At 37.1% G+C, this 21,329-nt stretch overlaps 2 protein-coding genes across 5 annotated transcripts; both read left to right on the forward strand.

Annotated features, from left to right (window-relative positions):
* Nucleotides 1-243: 243 nt before the first annotated feature.
* On the forward strand, nucleotides 244-1,069 carry LOC126810667 (uncharacterized). Its single transcript, XM_056098797.1, has 3 exons — nucleotides 244-372; nucleotides 514-657; nucleotides 1,043-1,069. Exons 1-3 carry the CDS (start codon nucleotides 244-246, stop codon nucleotides 1,067-1,069), a joined length of 300 nt encoding a protein of 99 aa, XP_055954772.1.
* Nucleotides 1,070-2,333: 1,264 nt separating this feature from the next.
* Nucleotides 2,334-20,081, forward strand: LOC126811033 (adhesive plaque matrix protein 2). 4 transcript variants are annotated; one of them, XM_056099222.1, is made up of 12 exons: nucleotides 2,334-2,608; nucleotides 3,392-3,511; nucleotides 7,801-7,908; nucleotides 8,649-8,756; nucleotides 10,341-10,448; nucleotides 11,189-11,296; nucleotides 11,705-11,815; nucleotides 13,048-13,176; nucleotides 14,148-14,282; nucleotides 14,502-14,632; nucleotides 15,778-15,862; nucleotides 16,882-20,081. In XM_056099222.1, the coding sequence occupies exons 1-12, from the start codon at nucleotides 2,383-2,385 to the stop codon at nucleotides 16,887-16,889; spliced, it is 1,377 nt and encodes a 458-aa protein (XP_055955197.1). In that variant the 5' UTR covers nucleotides 2,334-2,382; the 3' UTR covers nucleotides 16,890-20,081. The 4 variants fall into 4 exon arrangements, with proteins under 4 accessions (XP_055955197.1, XP_055955198.1, XP_050392464.2 ...); XM_056099223.1 differs by lacking the exon at nucleotides 11,189-11,296; XM_050536507.2 differs by lacking the exon at nucleotides 7,801-7,908.
* Nucleotides 20,082-21,329: the final 1,248 nt, after the last annotated feature.

Here is a 21,329-nt window from a genome sequence, read left to right on the forward strand (position 1 = left end):
CGTATTGAAAATGGCCCATTGACAGTAGATGACTTCTTCTCTAAAACTCCCCTGGGAAAATCATTCTCAACTGTGAATTCCAGAGAACGTGGTCGAGTTACAAAATTAACTGAAATAGCTTTTATGATGGCAAAGGAAGAAATAGCCTTTGTAAAGTTTGACAAATTTATAAAACTTCAAATTCTTCATGGGGTTGATTTAGTTGGACCATACACTAATAAACAGGGGTGTGAGGAATTCACTATGTGTATAGCTGAAAATCTGGAGCAGAACCTAAAAGATGAACTGAATTCTGCAAAATTTTTCTCAATACTTACTGATGGTAGCACCGACTCAGCAACTCAGGAAAAAGAACTCCTTTATGTCATTTTTGTAAATCAAGAAGGCATTCTTTGTAGCCAAATGTTAAAAATACAATCAATAAGTGACGGAACTTCAAAGGGCCTAAAAGAAATGATTTATTCTGTTTTGGAAAATATGAACATTGTCAATTACAAATCAAAAATTATTGGTCTAGGAGCGGACGGGGCAAGTGTCAACATGGGGGTGAATAGGGGTCTAGCTGTGCAGTTACGTGAAGATATTCCTTGGCTCATAAGTGTGCATTGTTTTAATCACAGACTAGAGTTAGCCATCAGGGATGGTTTCAAGGGAACAGTATTTGAGACAGTAGTTATTAAAGTATTACAAGAAATATTTGCCTTTTACAAGAAAAGTCCTAAAAAATTAAAAGAACTAAAACAGTTAGGCGAGGCTTGGGAAGTTTATGCCTCCAAACCCATTAAGACACAGGGAACAAGATGGATCCAACATAAGTTAACAGCAGCTGAACATCTTTTAAAAGACTATAAAGTGATTACTCAACACCTGGAGAATTTATCTGTACAGCAGAATGATGCAAAAGCAAGAGGGATCTATGAACAACTAAAAACATTTCAGTTTGTTGCTCATCTCTTATTTTTTATCAAAATATTGAAACCTGTAGCAGTCCTTTCTCTTTCATGGCAGAAAGATGTGTTGAATATCTCATTTGTCTTATCAGCACTGGAGCATTGTCAAGAAACTTTAAGATTACTCAAATCTGAAGAAACCATTGGTGAATTGAAAGACTTGCTTGAAGCTGGTGAAGCACACATTTCCACTGGAGGAGATGATGTTCTATTTCGCTCTATGAAACTGTCAAGAGTGAAAACTGGATTGCAACAATTAAAACAAAATAAAGCTTTATACATTGATAATGTTGAAAAGGCCTGCATGAATAGGTTTGAGTTAGGTAGAAACCATGAAAACTTTTATAACTGTGCTACTGTATTAGACAAAAATGTGTGGCCCATTGATAGAGAAGCTTTAATGACTTTTGGAGATGACTTGATCTTGAAAGCTGCAAAACATTTTGAATCTTTATTAGTTACAATGGAGAATGTGTCTTTAAATGTGTCACCCCAGGAATCGTCTGAGAGTGAAAGTGAACCTGAAACCAGTCAAATGACCCCTGATCATCAGATAATTTTAGATGAAGTTATATTTCAATGGCAGCAAGTTAAACTCTATGTTTCAAACAATCTAATCCACTTATCCACTCCAGAAGTATGGAATAAAATTTTCCTTTTGAACAAACAAGCTGGTAAATTTCCCATTGTGTCCAAATTGATAGAAATACTGAGAGTTTTCCCATTTTCAAATGCAGTAGTTGAGAAATGTTTCTCAACTATGAATACTATTAAAACTGATTGGAGGTCATGTCTGGGGGATACAATTCTGGATGGTCTTGTGAGAATAAAAAGATCGGGCCATAATTTAGAGAACTTTAATGTTGAACAAGCAGTTAATCTATTCTTTGAAAAAAAGCATCGAAGACCTAACCAAAAGTCGCGTTCACAAATTGTCACAGCTACTTGTAGCAGTGCTAAAAAATCTAAGAACAAAATGTAATCATTTTTTATGAATTAAAGTAATATCTTGTTATTTAGGTGTTTTATGTTGAAACTGAAAAACTGCTAATCAATTTTTGAATTTGCTAATCAAATTTGGCAAAATTAGACTTTTTGATTAGCAGTGCTGCTAATCAATTGTGGAAAATTACCGACAGCCCTGTGCTTAACTAGATTTAACTCGCTAAATATGAAATATGCAAATTTGACAGATCTAATTCGCCAAATATCAAATATTCAAATTTTGACTGATCATTTGTTTTTCTCTAATTTGGTAACGCCACGTGTTTCAGGCCCACTACTTACTAATAAAGTATAAACAGCCATTTGATTGGTCAAAAGAATTGACGTCACATGCTTTGTAGAGGATAAATAGTCGACCCTCTCTTGATCCACATCTGATTAACTCTTGGTATCAACATTAGCAACAAGTTTTATCGGAGACTTCAACATGCGGGCGCTAATACTAGTTTTCCTCATGATCACTGTGGCAGCCATCTGGGGACATCCAGCTTCAAAGGAATCAAAGGAGTCAAAGGAATCGAAGGAGACAGTCTGTGATGAGGCCAAACAGAGAGGCATTTGCCTTTTCTACGATCAGTTTAAGGGATCTGTAAAGGGCAAGATCAAGAAGCTGAACCGAAAATGCTGCAGTGACAGCGATGCATTGAAAACAGGTTCGTAATTTATTTATTTATTTGGTTGTTTAAAGTGAAGTTATGTTTAAATTTATTTATTTATTTATTTATTTATTCAAACTTTGATTATTATTTTTACCGGTATCTTCTCCGCCATACATGAAATCTACTGACTTTTGTCTTTAAATTGCCTTAAAGGGTTTAAACTGGTTTTCTATTTTCGCGTTACTCCCCTTACGATCTATTAAATGCAGCTAAAAATGAGTACTGCTATAACCACTGCTTGATTTGTGTAGGGGTGGGTGTTGCAGCTAATAAGCTAGTTCAGGGCGCTCTTTACAAGTCAAATACATATAACGTAACACAACAGTTTTAACACAATATGCCAACATATTCATAGTTCAAAAGCATATTTAAAAAGTTCTGTTTAAATGATTATTTTTAAAAACAGCAACATTAGTAGAGTTTTATTTTATACATGTAACTCATTCCACACTTTAGCAGAGGCCTAAACAAAGGTCCGTTCACCAGTTTTAGTTTTTACTGTAGGAACATGACGTAAGATTTTATCAACAAGGCGCATGGTTTTCACGATGTTAAAATTTCATTACGATGAACATGAATAGTGGAATTCTGTTCTATACATATAGTTTTAACAACGTAACAATGGTTGGATTCTGTTCAATACATACAGTTTTAAACATAAAAATGTTTAAATTCTGTTCAGTACATACAGTTTTAAACATTAAAACTAGTGTATTTCTATTGCTTTAAACATAAAAATGGTTGGATCCTGTTCTATACAAATGTTTATTTTTGTAGCTTATATTGTAACAAAGAACGGAGACAAAATAGTTAAGACTTATAATGGATTTTTCACGCCAATGGAATTTGATACTTGTGAAATAAAAGGAGAAAACTTCTGCCCGAAATGCTGTACAGGTATGTACTGATATTCATTGATATTATTCCACCTGCTGCTTCAATATTTACAGCTGAGCTCCAGGCCATTCTTCAGGCCTTGGAGTTCATACAATCCTCTTCATCTTTAAAGCATGTCATCTTTACTGATTCTCTGTCCTCGCTTCAAGCAATTAACAATAAACAGCTTGAACACCCATTAGTAGCAGATGTTTATCGTCTGCTACTATACTATTCAAAAAAAGTAGGGGATATTTGATTTTGGGGGCATAATACTAAAATATGCAAATGACTACGAAAAAAGTCACTATAGAACCTAACAGAAGAAACATTTCCAGTTACATGTGACGCCCAAACGCACCAATAGCTACCGCATGGAATGCAGGTGATGCTTGGGATCATCATGGGGGTCCAACCCAAGATTTGCACGACTCTGACTTTGAATGTTACAGTCATTGTGGCATTCAATTCCAGGGTGGAAACATCAGTTTAATTGTTTTAGTGACCAGAAAACAAATTTTGATATGCGTCGGCTTACCCAAAATGAAAGGTTACGTGCCCTTGGCATGCTACAGATCGGCACAACACAGGCGGTTGTGGCGCGGACGATGAATGTTTCTCAGTCTGTCATAAGCAGAATATGGTCCAGATACCGTGATACACAATCTGTACAGGACAGACCACGCTCAGGTCGACCAAGGGCGACAACTCAAGCCCAGGATCGATTTATCCGTACCTTGGCCTTGAGAAATCGTGTCATCACAGCAAATCAGATCAGCGCTCGTCTTCAAACAGACACTGGTGTGAGAGTGAGTGGCCAGACGATTCGGAATCGACTGCATAGGGGTCACCTTCGCGCCCGACGTCCTCGCGTGATCCCTTGTTTGAGAGATCATCACATTCAGGCAAGACGTCGTTGGTGTAGGGATCGTCAACACTGGGATAATCGACGCTGGAGCAATGTGATGTTTTCAGATGAGTCAAGGTTCACTGTTGATTTTTTGGACAGGCGTAGGAGGGTGTGGCGTCGTCGAAACGAGCGCTTCCAAGACGTTAACGTCATCAGACATGATCGATTTGGGGGTGGTTCTGTTATGGTGTGGCTAGGCATCACTGTTGCTGGAAGAACGGCTTTACATGTTGTTGCAGGGCGTGTTACAGGCCAGTACTACCGGGACAACATCTTGGCAGTCCATGTTGTGCCGTTCGCACGACGTCATGGCCGCCGTTTCATCTTCCAGGATGACAACGCAAGATGTCACAGGGCCAGGATCGTTACAGGTTACCTCCAACAACAGAACATCACCACATTACCTTGGCCAGCACTGAGTCCCGACCTCTCCCCCATCGAGCATGTCTGGGAGATGCTTGGATAGAGGTTACGTCAACGTCAACAACGTCCTGCCAATGTCCAAGAACTTGCTGCTGCGTTGCAACAGGAATGGGACAATCTGGACCAAAATGACCTTAGACGTCTCATTAGGAGTATGCCACGTCGGATCAATGCTTGTTTGGCAAACAGAGGAGGATTTACCCGTTACTGACTTGGTTGTGATGCTGTGGTAACTTTGCTGTTTGACCCCGGGTATCATTTTACCCTTATAATGGTCAGTCTGTGCCTTACTTAGTCTAACGATCATTTGGAATAAATCGATGAATGTGAACTTCATTTCATTTTGTCATTTGTTTCTTCGTCAGTTTCATTAGGTGACTTTAATAACACTTAAAAATCAAATATCCCCTACTTTTTTTGAATAGTATATCTTGCGAGTTGAGCAGCAAAGACGTTGTCTTTTGCTGGCTCCCCAGTCACGTTGATATAAGGGGGAATGATCAAGCAGATTTTGCTGCCAAAGCTGCTTTAGATCTTCCCCAATCACATTTATTAATACCATATAAAGATTTTAAATTATGTATAAATCATTTTATTTATGACCGCTGGCAACGGTCTTGGGATCTTGCAGGCACAAATAAACTTCATCACATTAAGCCTCTCCTAGGAGATTGGCCCAACTCCTATAGAACCAACAGGAGGGATGAAGTTGTTTTGTGTCGCTCTCGAATTGGTCATACTTTTTTAACTCATATTTTCATTTTAAAGCGAGAGCCTCAACCGGAATGTGTTCACTGTCATGTTACTTTGACAGTGAAACACATCTTGATTGAGTGCAATCATCTCAAGAACATTAGATCTAAATATTACCGTTGCCAGTCAGTACGTCAGCTATTTGCTCAACCGGAGCTATATGACAAAGTGCTAACATTTTTAAAAGAGACAAACTTTTATTATCAATTTTAATTGTATATATTTAATCATGTATATCGTTTTAAATATTTATATATGTAAAAGATTTGTTATATTTATTTTTAATTAATATATTTTCTGTGATATTTGTTTTTATTTACATATATAAATTCATTTATGTGATATTGTTTTAATTTGTCTCGTTAGATTCACCATATGTTTGGCGCAATATAGCCCGGTTGGAGCTGACGTGCCATAAAACCATATTTCATTCATTCATTCATTCATTGATATTAACCAGCATTTTGTTGGTTATTTAATTCAGTTAGTATGCCAATCTGGCATTAAGAAAAAAAGCAACGCTCAGTACCCCATCTGCAAGAAAATACAACGCGGAATCAGAACAAACTCTGAAATGGTTCCCGTTGCGGTCAGTAGCTGCATTGGTCAGAATGTGATATTATATCGCATGTGTGTGTTATACAGTTTATATCTCATGAATTAGTTACAGTGATCAGAATGTGTTTATATCCATATTATAACGTCCACCTATATTTATAACCATTACCAAATGATTTAAGAATATTAATTACTACGTTATGAAATAAAATAAAACCAAGTACGAACAATCAATACCATAAGACAATATTCGAAGTCCTAAAGAACGGTATCTGAAAAATAGTGTAATCCGCATAAAGGGCGTTAGGTAAGGTGACTGGGGGTTTGCATACAAGTTCTGTGGACAGGCAGCTAAATTCTAATGTTTCTGTTTCTTCAATTCATTAAATATATCAAAATAATATCAAATACAAATGTTTAGAGAAATATATTAAATTAATTAATATCCAGAGATTGGTGTTTATTTAAGACATATAGACTTTAGATACTGATGTATAGACTGTGTACTTCTCGTAATGTCTTGGAATTGTGATGAATTAATCACTAATGTGTCCACATACTGTTAAAAAAATTGCTTTGATCCATTTAGTAAGTAGTTTTTTAGAATGATTTGATTAAAGTGCCTCTCTGATTTTGAAATCGTACTGACGGTTTTTTTGGGGGGTTTTTTGGGGGGTTTTGTTTTTGGGGTTTTTTTGGGGGGTTTTTTTTGCTGTTTAGTATAGTAAGTGCAGGTGGACTGCGCCACACACAACCACGTACATAAGACAAATCTACGGACACAATAAGCAGAAATCACAAACAAACGCACGGCACATAGCAGATCTAGTGAATGCATCCGGGGGCGGCCGAGAAAGTTCATCCAGATTTTCCAGCGTGCTTTCCCCTTGTCAGTGATGCAGGACGGAGGGCCTGACAAAGACAGCTGTCTAGTCGTTCGGATGGCACGAAAAACCGAGTTCCGGTGTACACATTGGCGTGCACGTAAAAGATCCCTTGGCACTTGGAATTCGATATAAGAGTAGGCCGTAGTGCCGCTGCCAGGGCAAAATTTTCCCTCATAGCACACTGTATTGCGTATGCCCGTCTTCATTAGCCCAGTTTAGGAGGAGAACAGTAGGACGTTAAACCCCATTTCATTTCATTCGGATCCGGGAGCTAACCGTAAGCCTCCACTGTGCTGTACAGTCCCGGATCTGTTGTGATACAGAGTATACTTCCGACCCCTTATATCATTTCGATTAAAGTTACTGTGTCTGATTTGCATTTTTGGGAAAATATGAAATCTCTCAAGGTAATCATATGGTTATTTGAACAGTTTATGAAGAAAACAAAATCAAATAACCAACGTTAAATAATCCCCCGGGTTGCATTCAATCGGATTTAAAACAAGAGAAGGTGTCACTCTTTTGGGTTTCTTGTGACGTCTGTGCGATAAGCACAATGTTGTAAACTGAATGGTTACTTTACCGCCCCTTCACCAGTATAACGTGTTTCGGGGATTACACATTGGGCATGTCGTATTACATGATATCCAATTGGCTAAACATGACCCAGACTGTTAAACCTTTAATATACCTGTAGGAATTTTGTATTCTATAGGTGTGGGAAACGACTATCCTCCCGGCCCTTTATATTATAATCTCTATATCCTCTTTACCTCTAGTGCCTGTGTGTGAACCTAATCCTTGTGAAAATGGTGGTACGTGTTCACCAATTGACAACAGTTACAGCTGTAATTGTCCTGCTGGATATTTGGGGAAACTCTGTGAAGGTGAGCTACATTTTACTTATAAAGGGTGACCGAGGAAAAAGCTTTAGGCGCATGCGCGTAAAATTGTTGTCTTATAATTGGGTACCATTCTAAGATGGCGTATAAGGTACATTACTATAGATGTAGTACAGGTTGTTATAGTGATCGTCTCTAAGTCATCCACCACTACGTCAAAAATATTCATCGCAACCTGATAGAAAATGCAAAATCACACGCTTTTCTTCGATTCTATTATCAACAAATAACATCCAAAAGGGGTGAACACACGACAAGAGAGAGTTGTTATACCTAGTCGAAATACCAAGGAATCTCAACCAAATTTTAAAAACAGCATGGCGGGAAGGGTGTCACCGGAACTAAGTCATAGCGCACGCAAACGATCCTATAATTGCTTGAAGAGATCCCGATCACCCATTGTTGTGTTTTCAATAAGCGACAAATGGCTGATTTCTCAAACGTGCTTTACACAAAACGATTTCCTTGCGCCGTTAGTATGTCATTTATAAAACACAGGCGGTGTAAAAAATACTTATTTCTATTTCACATAATTATATTTGTTTACGTAATTAACTTCCCTTGGGCGCATATAAACATTCGGATTTTGCGTTACTTTTTTTTTCTCTGTGTAGATGGTCCATGTAATCCGTATGTCGGAAATTAAATGTGTATTTTATAGCCGTGGGAAACGACTACCCTCCCTGTCCTTTATATTATAATCTCTATATCCTCTTCAACTCTAGTGCCTGTCTGTGAACCTAATCCTTGTGAAAATGATGGTACGTGTTCACCAATTGACAACAGTTACAGCTGTAATTGTCTTACTGGATATTGGGGGAAACTCTGTGATGGTGAGCTACATTTTAGTTGTAAAGGGTGCCCATGGATAACCTGTAGGCGCGTGCTCGTAGAATTCTTGTCATATAAAAGGGTACCATTCTAAGATGGCGTATAAGGTTCATTGAGGATGTTATAGTGATCGTCTCTAAGCCATCCACCACTAAGTCACAAATAAACATCGCAACCTGATAGAACGGTATCTGAAAAATAGTGTAATCCGCATAAAGGGCGTTAGGTAAGATGACTGGGGGTTTGCATACAAGTTCTGTGGACAGGCAGCTAAATTCTAATGTTTCTGTTTCTTCAATTCATTAAATATATCAAAATAATATCAAATACAAATGTTTAGAGAAATATATTAAATTAATTAATATCCAGAGATTGGTGTTTATTTAAGACATATAGACTTTAGATACTGATGTATAGACTGTGTACTTCTCGTAATGTCTTGGAATTGTGATGAATTAATCACTAATGTGTCCACATACTGTTAAAAAAATTGCTTTGATCCATTTAGTAAGTAGTTTTTTAGAATGATTTGATTAAAGTGCCTCTCTGATTTTGAAATCGTACTGACGGTTTTTTGGGGGGTTTTTTGGGGGGGGGTTGTTTTTGGGGGTTTTTTTTGGTTTTTTTTTTTGCTGTTTAGTATAGTAAGTGCAGGTGGACTGCGCCACACACAACCACGTACATAAGACAAATCTACGGACACAATAAGCAGAAATCACAAACAAACGCACGGCACATAGCAGATCTAGTGAATGCATCCGGGGGCGGCCGAGAAAGTTCATCCAGATTTTCCAGCGTGCTTTCCCCTTGTCAGTGATGCAGGACGGAGGGCCTGACAAAGACAGCTGTCTAGTCGTTCGGATGGCACGAAAAACCGAGTTCCGGTGTACACATTGGCGTGCACGTAAAAGATCCCTTGGCACTTGGAATTCGATATAAGAGTAGGCCGTAGTGCCGCTGCCCGGGCAAAATGTTCCCTCATAGCACACTGTATTGCGTATGCCCGTCTTCATTAGCCCAGTTTAGGAGGAGAACAGTAGGACGTTAAACCCCATTTCATTTCATTCGGATCCGGGAGCTAACCGTAAGCCTCCACTGTGCTGTACAGTCCCGGATCTGTTGTGATACAGAGTATACTTCCGACCCCTTATATCATTTCGATTAAAGTTACTGTGTCTGATTTGCATTTTTGGGAAAATATGAAATCTCTCAAGGTAATCATATGGTTATTTGAACAGTTTATGAAGAAAACAAAATCAAATAACCAACGTTAAATAATCCCCCGGGTTGCATTCAATCGGATTTAAAACAAGAGAAGGTGTCACTCTTTTGGGTTTCTTGTGACGTCTGTGCGATAAGCACAATGTTGTAAACTGAATGGTTACTTTACCGCCCCTTCACCAGTATAACGTGTTTCGGGGATTACACATTGGGCATGTCGTATTACATGATATCCAATTGGCTAAACATGACCCAGACTGTTAAACCTTTAATATACCTGTAGGAATTTTGTATTCTATAGGTGTGGGAAACGACTATCCTCCCGGCCCTTTATGTTATAATCTCTATATCCTCTTTACCTCTAGTGCCTGTGTGTGAACCTAATCCTTGTGAAAATGGTGGTACGTGTTCACCAATTGACAACAGTTACAGCTGTAATTGTCCTGCTGGATATTTGGGGAAACTCTGTGAAGGTGAGCTACATTTTACTTATAAAGGGTGACCGAGGAAAAAGCTTTAGGCGCATGCGCGTAAAATTGTTGTCTTATAATTGGGTACCATTCTAAGATGGCGTATAAGGTACATTACTATAGATGTAGTACAGGTTGTTATAGTGATCGTCTCTAAGTCATCCACCACTACGTCAAAAATATTCATCGCAACCTGATAGAAAATGCAAAATCACACGCTTTTCTTCGATTCTATTATCAACAAATAACATCCAAAAGGGGTGAACACACGACAAGAGAGAGTTGTTATACCTAGTCGAAATACCAAGGAATCTCAACCAAATTTTAAAAACAGCATGGCGGGAAGGGTGTCACCGGAACTAAGTCATAGCGCACGCAAACGATCCTATAATTGCTTGAAGAGATCCCGATCACCCATTGTTGTGTTTTCAATAAGCGACAAATGGCTGATTTCTCAAACGTGCTTTACACAAAACGATTTCCTTGCGCCGTTAGTATGTCATTTATAAAACACAGGCGGTGTAAAAAATACTTATTTCTATTTCACATAATTATATTTGTTTACGTAATTAACTTCCCTTGGGCGCATATAAACATTCGGATTTTGCGTTACTTTTTTTTTCTCTGTGTAGATGGTCCATGTAATCCGTATGTCGGAAATTAAATGTGTATTTTATAGCCGTGGGAAACGACTACCCTCCCTGTCCTTTATATTATAATCTCTATATCCTCTTCAACTCTAGTGCCTGTCTGTGAACCTAATCCTTGTGAAAATGGTGGTACGTGTTCACCAATTGACAACAGTTACAGCTGTAATTGTCTTACTGGATATTGGGGGAAACTCTGTGATGGTGAGCTACATTTTAGTTGTGAAGGGTGCCCATGGATAACCTGTAGGCGCGTGCTCGTAGAATTCTTGTCATATAAAAGGGTACCATTCTAAGATGGCGTATAAGGTTCATTGAGGATGTTATAGTGATCGTCTCTAAGCCATCCACCACTAAGTCACAAATAAACATCGCAACCTGATAGAAAATGCAAAATCACAAACCCTCCTTCTATGCTATTACAAACAAATAACGTATAAACGAAAGAATTGTCATACCTAGTCGAACTACCATGTTTGTTTTGTGGAGCGGATGGGCAATAGTTGAACTAAAGCTGTTGTTTTCTTGTGCGTGTGCAGACCATATATCTGCAACGTCACCATGTGAGAAAGCAAACTTTAATCTAATAATTTTTCTTCAATTTAATTTCAGTAAATCCCTGTGATATATACAGCCCCTGTTTAAATAATGCCACGTGTTATATATCAGAAAGTGGTGTGAGTTGTCGTTGTCCTCCTTCATTACAAGGAATCAATTGCACGAGTAAGTTGGCTCTGCTTTGCTCTCGTATAAAGAAAATCACATTTAAATACCAATACCAAATTGAGTCTCTGATTTATTATTTTCAAAAAACATATACATGATCAATTCACGTCAAAGATCGCTTGATTTATATTATCATTTAATTGAGAAAGTAAAACTACTATAGGTTTAGCATTATCTCCCTTGGCGAATATGTTTCACTTATTTTTACTTTAGTTATTTTTCTCAATTACATCGGTGGCGGGGGGGGGGGGTGTGATGGCCCAATAGTTAGCGCGTGCGCGTTGTATCATGAGGTCTGTCATTGAGTCAACTGGTGTGGTTTTGTTTCAAAGCGGGCGCAAACGATCCTATAATTGTTTCGAGAGATCCCAATAACCCAATTGCTGTGTTTGCAATAAATGACAAATAGCTCATTTTTCAAACGTACTTTACATAAAGCAAGGAGTTCATGATTTCCTTGTGCGGTAGGCAACATTTATAAAATACAGGCGGGTTTAAAAAAAACTTATTTCTCTTTCGCATAATTATATTTGTTTCATAATTAATTTCCCTTGCGCGCGTATAAACATTCGTATTTTACGGGACTTTTTTTCTCTGTGTAGATTGTCTATGTAACCCGTATTTCGGATCCCAAGAAATCGAATATCTAAGACTATAATTCGGTGTGACACTACTATTCTGGCTATGAACGCCAAGAATAACTTGTAACACTAGCGATCCCTATCGCATCTCTTAAAATCTTTGACTACACTGTGGACATTAATATGGACATCATGTTGTGTTTTTGTTTAATAATAAGGCCAAGGAAAAACGCGCTGATCCAATGTTTGTTTATATAGCAGAATACATCACACATAAAAAATGAACACATCTGGGATATTATATATATAAGTTATAGCTCCTATCGTTAGGAACTCTGTGCCTCCTTCAACCCTGGCGGGGAACGCTTTTGAAATGGGACAAATCTAAACGTTCACCCCTCTTTTAAAGGCGTATTCCCCGGGAACTACGAGGTATCAATAAATGGGAAATTAAATCTGACAGGCACTATCTTGAAGGAACGTACATTCAAAATCTATGCTTAAATATTTAGCTCTAGATGTTGGACGTTATTGAACAAGTAAATTTGCATACTTTTGGTATGCGAGGTCTGGGTTTCTCTATAAATGGCAGTCAGTGACATGGTCATGATTTTCTATTAAATAATATTTTTTATTAATAATTAATAGAGATTGGTTGTAATTTTGATGAGAGTAACTGTGGGTGGAAACAGTTGTCCGACGATATTTTGGATTGGACAAGAAATAAAGGCCGAACATATTCAATAGCGACAGGACCAACAAATGATCATACAGGAAGTAAGATTTTGTTTTTTAACGGTTGCTAAAATTGATGAATTACTGAAAAATCGCGAAGTGTACATGTGCAGGAAGAAATCTGATTCAATATTAAATAAAAGGATAGTTAGATAGGCAAGGTAACATATGCTGGAAGAAATCTGGTACAATGTTAAATAAACGCACACCAACTATAATACCACTCTTCATCACAATATATTTTTTTCAATTTGCTTTTAAGGCTACCATACGAATCTATATCATAGATTGGTTTCTTGTCTGCAATAAAGGACTCGACTCAGATAAAAGACTTAACTTTTAAATCTAAATGTATTAATACAATCGTTATTAAAATATAATTTTGATGACAGATATCTTCAAATCATTCATTTAAATTCGGAGAGCATCCTTAACAAGCCATTTTCCAAAGCAATATACTTTATTCGTCATGTAATTGTTAAAACTCTTTACAATCGGATGAATAAGACCGATTTAACGATCTCAATCTAAATTAATTGAAGTTTCTTTGAAATGTCAACAGCTCAGTTATTAAAGATACATTATGTGAGATTAGATAAAGAGCTGACAGTTCTCACTATCATAGTTAATAACTAGATACGGTAAAGGGAATTTGCTCAAAATTTCAGTCAAATTGATCCACTATGATCCGAGATTTTAGCGATTGAATTTTCGGCCTAGCTTCGATCATCATTACTAAAGTCGGTAGGATAAAAAACATCGTCTCGATTATCCATTTCATGATTAAATTATGAATGGAAGTCGAACAGCAAACCGGAAACTAATCCAATAAACATCACAGGCTAGCGATGCCATCGAGAGTGGATTATGGTCTGGATGAGTTAATTAATGTCTAATTAATAATTTAGATAAAATTTCAGGCCTACAGAAAGACCTGCAATAGGCAGATTTAGCTCTTGCATCGTGTATGTTTAACCAGACAAATGAAATTTTTCTTGTTGATTCTCTTCCAGATGGAACATACATATATATCGAAACCACAAACAAACAAAAATTAGTCCCAGCGAGAATAGAGAGTCCAGAAATTATCCAGCCTACATCTACACAATGTTTGTCATTCTGGTATCATATGTATGGAGAGGATATGGGTAAGTACGGACCGAGAAACGAATTCACATTTCAGATATTACTGTGAATCTGTTCACTTTTAGATCACGACTGACCGATTGTCACATAACCATTATCTATTCTGTATTTTTAACACCGACCCACCATAACAACATCTTTTATCACTGTAGTCGAATCCTAACAATATACTTTTCCCGGTCATGACGTCAATAAATGATTTTAACAACTGATATTTTCAGGTGAACTCAACGTGTATATCAAAACAAATCAGACGGGATTGGGGGATGTCGTATGGACAAGAGCTGGTGACATGGGGGATGTTTGGAAACAAGGCTATGTAAATCTTTCACAAATACCATCGTCATATTCGGTAAGTTCCTATACATCTACCTCAAGTAGGGTCTGAATACTCGATCAGATTCAAAAGATATCGGACGGAATTGGGTGATGCGAAGATGATCAGGGTAATGTTTGGGCAGAAGGCCATTTGGCCATATATGAAGCAGTTTCATATAATGCTAGTTTCCAGATCAAGATGTTAGTGAGTTCATTCATAGAGAACAGGAGATTGGGTGGCCGAATGATTTAACGAGTGTCATTGAGTCAAGTGGTGTGAGGTCGAATCCCCGCTTGTTTGCGACAAGGAGTAGAATCGCTTATCCTCCATACACCCCCCCCCCCAAAAAAAAAAAACACACACACACTACTAAATCGAATTGTTGACATACATTGAACAATATGTTAGTCCCGAGCAGTAGCGGATTATCAGTGAGGCTGATGAGGCTGCAGCCTCAGGCCCAAAGATTTTGTAAAAAAATATTTTTTAGACTTGTCTGATACGATTAAAAACGCATAGACAATGAATGTTAGGGGGTGGGGTTTAGGCCCAACGGGAATCAACATAGGCCCTGACCCGAAATTAATTAGGCCCACGCCATTTTAAATAGGCCCTATTGTTTGGAGATCTGATCTTATTTTTTAAACGTAGGTCTACAATGTACGTTAAATCCTTGTAAGTTTTCGGTTATGTCTTGCTTAATATATTGTATCCACGTGACGTCATTTATGGGCATATAAAGTTACATTACCAATATCAAACGACTTTGGCTTAGTGTAGTCTAAGACGTCATACTAGTTATGACGCGATTGTAGGCCCCTGGATAACCTCAGTAACGAATCTCGTTTTTAATGTTAGCAACTACCTTGGCTCTAACTTTAAAAACTAAATAGGCCCTCCAGCAACTACCACCTCAGGCCTTGGTGGAGCTTAATCCGCCACTGCCTCCAGCAACTACCGCCTCAGGCCTTGGTGGAGCTTAATCCGCCACTGGTCCCGAGTGGACGTTAAACTCCATTTCTATCTCCCTCCCATATAGAATAAGTAGCCTTTAATACAACAGAACTACAAAAAAAAATGTCAGCTATTTGAACTCCTGAAATTTATTTCCTATTATGTGTAGATGTCAACACCTAAGTTTTACAATTCTTTGAAATATTAAATTGTATTTTATGTAGATTGTATTTGAAGGAGTTGGAGGAACTGACTATAGATCAGACATGGCTATAGATGATGTTACAGTAGTCGAGGGAGACTGTCCAGGTAATTATTCATTAATTTTATAAATATAATACGATATATCTTTACATCAGATTTCTTTACATATTTTGACACAAACTAGGTCGTTTCAAGACTAACATATGGTTTTAATTTTATTTCAATAATTCGCTTGCCCGTAGGGTTCTTTAGCAGTGGGAGGAAACCGGAGGACCCGGAGAAAACCCATGAGGTTGGACAAGGCGATCCTACTCCTTGTCACGTACAACCAAATTCACAACTTCTTGCCAACACATTATATTACAGAGTTGGTGTTAATACACGGAGAGTTATCTTTCTCTTTATATTTGACCGGAAATGACTGTGCATACTAAACACGATAAAGCAGGGGTGGTAGGCACCGGGGAACCTAAAGACGTTGATGTTCTCATGTAGTTTGGGGGCCCTTTGTAGTCTAGAATTTACATTATGTTTGATAAAGTGATTAGCAAAGCCTACTCTCGAGGTCTGGTACCCAGAATGTACTACAGAAAGCTCAATTTACTGTAAGTTTTCCAAACATTTTCTACAGCTCCGGGCTCAGGGCTTCTGTACCTGCGATAAAGTTCTCAATCAAATTTATTACCATTTACCAACTTCACATATGAACAAACAGAATCTCGTATTACATTAAGTTTAGAATATTATACTGACCACAGAAATTCTGTTTATGGCGTGATTATTGTAAATTCGTTTTTCGTTTTCTTAATAGTTCGTATTTTATATTTTACCGGTGTTCATTTTGTAATTAATTTTTCAAGTGAAAATATGTCTAATGTCCCGTGCCCAACCGTCTGTACTCGTGTGGGTGACATTAGATTATATATATTTATTATTCCAATCACTTTTATTATTTGTATCATGTTGAATCGTGTTTTATCGTATTGATATACGTATTCATTCTTCAACAACCGGCTAATGCCACCATGTAACAAACTGCATCAAAAAATCACAACAAAAATTAAACGCTTTATAGGATGTGCTATTGATGATGTATATGAAATTATATTTTGTCATTTTTACAGGAGTTTAAGCTTGGGCAGATTGGCTGCGTTAACGACATGGTCTGCATCGTTATTCTGATTCTGTATACATATGGAGATATGACTTTGTTACTCTGGTTATTATGTATGGAGAAATCCCCTCCATATTTGCTTTATTTTCATTATTATTATTATTATTTATACTACTACGTAGTATACTATTGTTTTTGTTCGGATTATTATTTTTTTTTTCTCGCGTTTTGAAAAAAGTATATCATCTACAGAATATACTATCCGAAAGGTATTTAGTTCAAAGGGTGAATGAATATCTAAAACATTAGAAATGATAACAGGAAGTGACGTCAACGATGAAAATAGACCAATATTAGACATCAAATGAAATTTTTTTGTACAATGTGGCCTCTACGACGCATGCGTATGGACCAATTTTTAAGGTCAAAGGTGAGAAAGGTGAACATTCTGAGCGTAACTCTTTTTATTTTTGAAGATTTCGACTTGGAACTTTCAGAATACATTACAAATGGGTGGATTAACCCAAAAATGTCAACACAAATTTTCCGATTATCTCCCCTTTGATGATGAAGTCAGATTTTCAACTTCTTTAATTTTCTTTATTTAAAAATATTTGTCAATATGAGTCGTCTATCAATTTTTTTAAAGTAATCTCATAAAGTAAAATTTCACCGGATGTGCCACCATTTTGATAATGTAAGTTAATCTTCAAAATCTTACTCGTCCTACTATTTTTATCCGAATGTCAATAGCTTGATATTTTTGGAAAGCATTCGCTATTCGCAATAGATTGTAGTAGTAGAAATTTGATATTTGACCTAGATTCTTTTAAAAAAGATTAATTTGATAGATTATGACACAGCACCTTTAATATTGGTTATGTTTAATTTAAATGTTTACCAAAATATGTGCTTTGGTCTTCTACCGTGAAAATAAGTCATTTGAATATGTAATTGTTTGCCATCGAATTTATATAACACGTCTTTTGTTTACATGACGTCTTGATTGAATACCATTAAAACTAAAACTCTCCTGTGACGTTGTTTTAAAGTAAAACGATTATATCACACTTAAAAGATTTGGTCCGTTTTAAAAATTTATTCTTACTTTTATATATTCAAAACAGCCGTTGGGGCTCAGTGAGTAAGGCGCTGCTGCGCTAAACGCGTGTCCCTGGTGCAGATTGCGGGGCCTGGCAAGGTACAATGTTCAGTCTTTCAGATGGGACAAACATTGCGGTCGCGTGTACACATTGTCGTACAAAAAAACGAACCCTTGGCAGTTTTAATTCGAAATACGTGTATACCGTCAATTTCTATCTGATTTTAACAATCGTTTAAATATATCACAGTTACACCATAATGCATAATGATGGTTGAGTTTGAATTTCATAAAACTCGGATCGAAACTACCTGACAGAATGACCGCTTGCTCATTGTACGCAAATAGTGTAAAAGTATGTAATACAAAGGTTGTGGACCCTCTAGATGTCACAAACAATTGTTTTGAAAAAATGTCAAACTTAGAAATCGTGTAAAATGTTGATGGTAAACGATTAACTAAGCCGTTTGGTGTTTATTCTGAAAGTTCTACAACAATCGGTCTGTAAACATAGGTTATGTGCAATTTGTTTAAAAAAAACCCAGGAAATTTTGCTTGATGAAATGTTTTTACTATATATAGGGACTTTTTGACAGATTTCAATAATCCTTTTTTTCTTTAAGATTCTTTTGAGAAAACAGGACAGCAAAACATATTAATCTTCTAGGTGTTGAAATTAATGTATAAGTGTATAAGGGTTGTATAAAAACTATGAAACCTGTTTCAAGAACAGGCAAGGGGGTTGGATGGCTGAATGGTTAGCGTGCTCGCGCTGTATCATAAAGTCTGTCATTGAGTCGACTGGCGTGGTTTCGAATCCCTGGTTGTACGTGACAAGGAGTAGGGTCGCCTGTCCAACCTCGTGGGGTTTCTCCGGGTCCTCCGGTTTCCTTCCACTGCTAAAGACCCCTACGCGCAAGCGAATTATTGAAATAAAATTAAACCATATATTAGTCCCGAAATGACCTAGTTTGTGTCGAGTGGACGTTAAACCCCATTTCTCTCTCTCTCTCTGTTTCAAGAACAGGTCTAGTTATTATTATTATTATTATTATTGAGAAATCCGTTCCCTGTTGTGGGTTTTATTATTATTGTAATTATTATTATTATTATTATATGGAGAAGTCACTTCGCCATTTTGGGTTATTTTGATAAATGAAGAAGTTACTTCGTTTTTCGGTTATTATTATTATTATTATTATTATATGGAGAAATCTCTTTGCTATTTGGGTTAATTTTATTAGTATTATTATTATTATTATTATATTGAGGAATCCCTTTGCTATTTGGGTTAATTTTATTATTATTATTATTATTATTATATTGAGGAATCCCTTTGCTATTTGGATTATTATTATTATTATTATTATTATACGGAAAAGTCACTTTGCTGTTTGTTATTAATACATGGATAATTTACAAAACTCTCTTCAATTTCCTCAATTTAATTTTTTCAACCTCTGGGTTAAACGCTACATACGGTCAATTTGTAATTAGGCCATTACATTCTAAATATGACATATAGGATAGAATTTACTCACGTAAATATTTCAAAAGATAACTCTTACTGGCAACTATAAGATGGGAATAAAATAAAGATTGGCCTGACTGGTTGTAACCCCCTTTGTGCAAACTGATCTACACTGATGAGTGTCATAATAAGCTTCCATGTTAGAGGTTTGAAATATGTATTTGTACAATGGGTTATATTTTACAACAATAAAAAAAGTTTGTTCATACTGGACAAATTAGTTTATTATTTGTGCCGGCTCAGACAGTAGTATAATACTATCGCACTGTAACAATTAATAATATAGTGTAATTTTGTGGTGTATTACACTAATGAAATTGTCATGAAAACTGTATTCTGCTCACACAACAGCCCCGTAACCGATTTCTTGGAAATATTATCCCTACCTTGGGCCGTGAGTTAATAAGTGGTTGAGGATTTCTACTGAGAGACAATATTAATATATTGTTATTCCAGATTCGGTTACATTTAATACAAAGTACCATGTTGTTATTTCGTTGTTATTTTGTTAGTTCTGTCTTATAAAATTCTGTATATCTTTTGGTAAGAAGAAAATATTTGTATCTCTCTCATAAAACAGTCGTTGTTATTATTGACACTAGCCACCAGAAGCAGAAATTATCTACCTTTTGTTTCTGTAACGGAGCTCCCATTTTCATTGACCCAGATATTTTAATCTGATTTAGTAACGAAACTTGTTATCTTAAATACAAACAAATAATATTAAAAATATGTACTGGTGTATTATATGATTTGGACTACCACGCCTACCCGAAGGATGGTGGGTGTGGGGGTGAGGGGGGGGATTGAACAATTCAATTGGACACTTTTATCTGTTGTTAAAAGTAAACATGATTTGAAGTAAACCACACAATGAGAAGAACGGATGTCGCTTTCTAATGAGGTTTTGATGGTCTTGTCATAAGTCTAGAGTATCCGGCAATCTTGAAGCAAATGTTCATTAGTAAAAAAATATAAGGTGTAAGTCACAAAAAGTAAACATACTCTACACTGTGAAATGAAATGAATTAAAATGGGGTCTAACGTCCTACTGTTCTGTATAGTTATAGAGAGAGAGAGAGAAATGGGGTTTAACGTCCACTCGACACAAACTAGGTCATTTCGGGACTAACATATGGTTCAATTTTATTTCAACAATTCGCTTGCGCGTAGGGGTCTTTAGCAGTGGGAGGAAACCGGAGGACCCGGGGAATACCCACGAGGTTGGACAGACGGCCCTACTCCTTGTCAAGTACAACCGGGGATTCGAAACCACGCCAGTTGACTCAATGACAGGCTTTATGATACAACACGCACGTGCTAACCACTTGGCCATCCAACCCCCCTGCATAGTTATAGAAAACATGGTTATTAAAACACAGTATTCCCGAGTTAATACATAATCGATACAGTTTGAAAAACAGGATAGTGTTATAACTTCTTTATGGAGGTTCGTGACGAAGGATGTCACGACGTAAACTTGATTTCATAGTGTCACACAATATTAACGCTAAATAATCTCCCGGTTTGGATTAGAACGGATTAGAAAAAGGCCGACGGATCAGAATTTAGGTGGCTTAGGGGAGTAGGGCATTGGCTTGCTAACCTGGAGGTCCCATGTTCGATCCCCATGCAAGTGGAACAGGACAGGGGGCCTGGCAAGTTACACCGTATAGTTGTTCGGATGGGACGAAATACCGAGGTCCGTGTAAGCAAAAGCTTATAGCAAACGATCCCTTGGCAATTAGACTTTGATAGACCGGAGGCTCAGTGCGGGTGGGGTGGTGTCCATCAAATGGGCACAAAACCAGACCCAACTTTTCAC

This window comes from Patella vulgata, chromosome 2 (assembly GCF_932274485.2).
Source record: "Patella vulgata chromosome 2, xgPatVulg1.2, whole genome shotgun sequence".
NCBI lineage: Eukaryota > Metazoa > Mollusca > Gastropoda > Patellidae > Patella > Patella vulgata.